The sequence below is a fragment of the Macrobrachium rosenbergii genome, chromosome 2 (assembly GCF_040412425.1).
Source record: "Macrobrachium rosenbergii isolate ZJJX-2024 chromosome 2, ASM4041242v1, whole genome shotgun sequence".
Lineage (NCBI taxonomy): Eukaryota > Metazoa > Arthropoda > Malacostraca > Decapoda > Palaemonidae > Macrobrachium > Macrobrachium rosenbergii.
In genome coordinates this window covers 26,093,199-26,099,000 of record NC_089742.1, presented here as the reverse complement: position 1 = coordinate 26,099,000, position 5,802 = coordinate 26,093,199, and the positions used below count along the sequence as shown (strand labels likewise).

The 5,802-nt window shown below is 34.6% G+C and overlaps 1 protein-coding gene across 1 annotated transcript; it reads right to left on the bottom strand.

Annotated features, from left to right (window-relative positions):
- Positions 1 to 3,075: 3,075 nt before the first annotated feature.
- On the bottom strand, positions 3,076 to 5,193 carry LOC136842652 (uncharacterized). Its single transcript, XM_067110281.1, has 2 exons — positions 4,889 to 5,193; positions 3,076 to 4,344 (listed from the first exon to the last, which is right to left on the bottom strand). The coding sequence occupies exons 1-2, from the start codon at positions 5,039 to 5,041 to the stop codon at positions 3,076 to 3,078; spliced, it is 1,422 nt and encodes a 473-aa protein (XP_066966382.1). The 5' UTR covers positions 5,042 to 5,193.
- Between the last annotated feature and the right edge of the window lie 609 nt (positions 5,194 to 5,802).

The window sequence follows — 5,802 nt, the reverse complement described above, 5'->3', positions numbered from 1 at the left end:
TTTGTAAATATATTTTTTTTTTTTTTTATTTACACAAATTTTCCATATTTTTCTCCGTTGTAATTATATCTTTATAGCAACAAAACCATATTTTATTCCTTGATTTTATAGTTTAATTTTATCTTTTCTTTATGTATTTCCCTTTACCTCCTCTTACTTCTTCCTAATGGGCACCATATTCCTTGAAAGCTTGAACTTCAAGTCAAAGGCCCCTGTGGGCTTGTTCCATATGAATAGGTGTCTTCTGGATAATAATGATAATATTGCAGTGCGTATTGTGGTGAAAAAAATACTGTTCTCCTGGGGGTGTAGTCCAATACGCTTATTGAAAGCATATCAACGAGACACCATTTTCGTTCGATGTTAATAAGTCTTACATCGGGAACCATTTCCTCAGATTCGTGGAATTAGAATTTGTTTTTCGGTTTAGAGGCTTGTGGGAGAGGGAGTCATTGACTACCTTGGAATTTTGAAATATTTATAGAAACGAATCAGGAAGAGAATTCCAATTTTTCATTTGACATGTAATCGCATTCTTATTGGACATAAAAAATAGCCCATTGAAAGTTGTTTTTTCTGTAGTGTATATAAAATGCAGGGTCTCCAAATGGCGCATTGCCAGATACATGCAAAACGTAAACATGTATTCACCCCATTGTTTTCAGATTCAGATTTTTGTTATTGTTCAGTTTTGCTTTTCTTTGTACTTTTCATTTTGCTGTATTTTGTCTGGGTAAGCAAACAGTCTGGCAGTTATTACGTTTGTATTTTGGATAATACAAGCAGTTCAGTGAAAATATTGATTCTAGGCCATTAGGTTAGTATTCTGGGTATTACAGAGCAATCAAGTAAAAATATTCCTCAAATGAATAAGAAGTTGAAAATAACTGAAGCAGGTGCATCAAATAGCAAACAAGAGACAATGTTTAATGAAAGAAAAGAAAAAAAATTATTGAAGAAAATACATCAACAAATAAATAAGATATACCCTTGTATGGAATAATTTATAACAAATTCTAAAGCGAGTGCATCTGACCTTTTGATAGAATATATAAGTCAGGGAAGCTAATGCACCAGTCTTTAATAGAACATGTCTCTAAATCAGTGAAACGTGCTGGAACCTTCAATTAAAAACAAATTGAATGAAGCAATTGCATCACCTTTTATAGAATGCGCTTAAAAATCACTGTAGCAATTAAAGCAAGTGGGTGCAAGGAAGCATTGAATATAACAGGACGGATATTTGAAAATCGTTGACGTAAATGTTCCACGGTACAGATCACAGCCAGTATCACAGTAATCGTGATGTCCAGCTTTGTGTGTGACGTATGTATGAACTGCGTATTAGTTTCCTTTAGCCTTATTTATTTGCTATTTATATTCCGTGTATTTTTTTTTACCTTTTGTATATGGGCTTTCAGTTCTGAGAATGTTTCACGTGTAAAGCGGTCGTGAAGGTTTGTTCCATGTACCATTTAATAATAATAATAATAATAATAATAATAATAATAATAATAATAATAATAATATAATAATAATAATACTGGCTCAAAAACCTTTTGGCCTTACACCGTAGCCACCGAGATTAGGGAGGCCTGACGCACCCCAAGGCCATGCTCCTTTAGTAGGCCTTACCTGGGGATAAGGTCTGGCGTTCCTTTCTATCTTTCTTATTTTTGTTTCTCTCTCTCTCTCTCAAATTTTGTCTTCTATTTTCTCCAATCTGTATATATATACATATGTGTGTGTGTGTGTGTGTTTGTGTACATACAAGTATATATATTGGGAGTTTTGGCAGTAATGTCAGTTTTCTTACTGTTATTTTTTTTCTATCGTCTTTATGTCTATATGACATTTCATTGAATAAGGATAAGGATAAAGAAAATTTCTTTGATGATGATTTTATGTTTACTACGAATATGTAGCATATACCTATTATTTTATTATAAGTATTATTCAGTAAATACAGATAAAAATAATTAGACAAATTTTGAATACAAAATATGATATATACACTGGACATTAATAATTCATGAAACTGCTGCTATTTTTGTCAAAAGTTTCTCAATATAGAATAATAATGGTAACTACGAAGTTATGCTATATTGGCAGAGAATTATATCGAAAAAATATCATTTTACTTAAAGTTTGTAATTTGCGTTTTTACCATCATTTGCATTGCATTTATTGATTAAAAATTAAGTCATTTTCCCTTTGACAATAATTATTTAGCAGGGAGTTGGTGGAGGCCCAAATGATCATCTGCTGAATTTTATTTAATGAATGTCCATTGCAACAGTAATCCATGGGGAAACCAACTCCATTTGCTTCAAGAATACTATTAGTGGTGTTCAGTGTAAACATTCTTTGGTTTTTTGCTTTTCTGAATTGGTCATTTTGTGTTAATTTGTATTGGCCGAATCTACTCTCAAGATGATCTGTTTGAAATTTACCAGGTAAAATGTAACGTATTTTAAGGTCATCTATGCAGTATTTGCAGACTTTCAGCAATGCTTCACTTGTGTGTTTCATGGCAGTAAAAGTCTCTTTACTCAACCTCCCTCCTTGCCCTGGTATGCTTTCCCAAATATCTAACCAATTACAGAAATTATTAAGAAATAAATACTTTACATCATTTTCATCAGTTGTGAGAGGGGTGCAATATTTATTATTCAGTCTCTTACCTTTATATGGTGATTTCATTTACAACTGACCACCAAGTCAAGATTATTTCTATAAAAGTAGCTACATTATAGTGAAATGATGAATTTCTTTCTTTTTGCAATTTTAAACAATCCTTGAATAACATATTCATTAAAAATTTTCAGTACTAAATTTACATTTTGTTTATCAAAGGAAGGTCTTAGGGCTTTCATTGACAACCTATAAGAGTATTTTAGTAGCAATTCTGATTCTAACTTATGAAGCTCTTGCAAAGCTTTCCAGGAATAGGTGGTTTTCTTTTTATGGTCTCCATCGTGTGAGAATTTTGGGAACATCATACCATTCTGTCCAAGCCAGTTATTCCTAACACATTTCAAAATATGTACAGTGTCAAACATAAAGAACAAAGGTTTATTGCACTGTGCAGGGTGGGGGTACTCTACTGATAACTTGGTGGATTTGCAAAATATGACATTCTTTTCCATTGATCCTATTGTTATCTGACACAACACAAAGTACATTAAAACCAATTTTCTCTAAGCCTATTATTACTTTCTTTAGAACCATATGAAGAATTTCTGCTTTTATTGTCTTGACTGGAATTATATGGACAACAAAACGAAATTTTGAACCAATACTATTTAGCATAAAGGCATATGCACTTGTTGCTGCTTCATTACTGTTAAATGCTGAGCCAACAATACTACCACCTTTATAATCCAAATATGATGATAAGTGAATCTCATCAACCATTAATATTACAGTCTTGTCTGATGGTAACAATGATTTTGCTTTATTTTTAATGTATGATAGAAAACCATCATCATGTTGTTCAATTTCAGGACTAAACTGTTTTGACATGAACACTTTTCTAATAGTTGTACAACAAGGTAATATCAACAACCGTTTATCCCTTATAAATCTATAGGCTCTAGGAGAAAAATTATATAAAAGAGATGACAAGACAAGTAAATCAGTTGAATATTCATATTTTTCCAAAGTTAATAAATAAAGCTGTTCAGAAACAAATTTCAATGTATTTATATGCTTGTATGACTGATCCTGCAAAACCGTTGTCAGCAGTGAGATAACTAAATGTAATACACTCATTTCGTTCAGTGAACTACTGCTCTGTTTGTCAAACATTCGCAACCTATCAAGGATTAACTCTAAGATGTTAGTATCATAAACGTGAGATGGAATGACATAATTACCCCACCTATTCACTGCAACGCCCTCAACATAAGCAGCAACAGAACAGTCAGAGTGCACAACTAAAGATAAAGCAATTTTTGGTACTGGCAGCAAAGTAGTATGACTTATCAATACACTTTCATCAATCTCCTGAATTTTCCAATATTTATCTAACTTAAGTTTTCCAAGTAGTTCACTGGAGCTTTTGAATTGAATTTTGTTTTGATATTCATTATCATCAGTGACACTCTTTTCAATTGCAGACTCAATAGCTGCCATTTCTAATCTTTGCTTTTTAGAATCAGGAGATTCCCTTCTGCAGGTGTCTACATTAAGATATTTAGGACAACCTGGCAACAACGAGGGCACTGCACCTTTGCAAAGCCGAGGGCGTTGTAACTTTGCTGTTATTGTCACGCCGGTCTTTTCATCAACTGCCGATGTATCTTTCCTGATGTCTTCGGGTTTGAAATGTAATTCACACACCTGGAAAGAATAATTGTATTCCATTTAGACACTTTACTGGTGCCATAAACGATTTGGTATTCCATACTATGAATTTGTAGTGTGACAGGGATGTGACAATAATTAGCAATTCTTCACGTATTATGCGACCACTTATTCACACTAAACGTACAATAGCACATAATGTTAAGAGGGAGAGCGAGAAATGTAGATACACTAACAATATAATGAGAAAGAGTTGACATTAGAAGATAAAGGATACATTGAAAGGGAGATGGAGGAAAGGGATGGTTTGGGAGAGTAATAGGGTACGATTTGAGATAGACATACATAGGAAAATAGATAGATAGATAGATCGCTAGACATATAGATAAAGATAAAAACGCTAGTGCTGTGAAGAGAAAGAGAAGAGAAGGTGTAAGAGAAAAGGAGACGATATTGGAGAGAGAGTAAGAAAAAGACAGGCGATATTGGAGAGAGAGAGAGAGAGAGAGAGAGAGAGAGAGAGAGAGAGAAAGAGAGAGAGTAGTAGGAAGAGATAAAATGAACTTGAGATGAAACTTACTTTGCTATGTTCATTAGCAGTGAAATTCTCTCGATGAATGGCTATGGTCCATTTTTTACGTTCCTCTTCATTTTTGGGGAAAGAGAAGCAGTGAACTTTCGGTCCCGTAACGTAGTTGCCGTTACACTTGGGGACACAGCATTTATACGGCATTGTCAACGGACTTTTTATTATTCTTCACTATAATTATAGATCACAAGAAATCCACTTCTTCTCTGGGGCACTAGTAAACTTCCTCAGGTATTTGTATTAAAAATAACGGAAAAACAAAGGTCCACATAGACGAAATTTGGCCGTGACCTCCTCGTACGGCAGGTCAAGAGATACTAATTTATGGTCCTCCTCTAGGCCAACTATCGCTGACCTCACCGGATTTAAAGGGAATACCCATGCGGCCTTCCTAATCTCGGTGGCTACGCTTACACCCATGAATAGTAGAACAACTCCAGCATTGTATCACAAACCCATATGCTCCCAAATGGATGACCACAAGGAGAACATCCTTAGTACAGAAAAACAAGAACAAGGGAAATATGGCAAGTAATTACAGGCCTATCACCTGCCTACCAATAATGTGGAAGTTACTAACAGGTATCATCAGTGAAAGGCTATACAACTACCTGTAGGATACAAACACCATCCCCACCAACAGAAAGGCTGCAGAAGGAAGTGTAGGGGCACAAAAGACCAGCTCCTGATAGACAAAATGGCAATGAAGAATAGTAAGGGAAGGAGAACCAACCTCATCATGGCATGGATTAACTACGAGAAAGCCTTCGACATGATACCGCACACGTGGCTAATAGAACATCTGAAAATATATGGGGCAGAGGAAAATACCATCAGCTTCATAAAAAATACAATGCGCAACTGGCATACAGTACTTACAAGCTCTGGGATGAGACTAGCAGCGG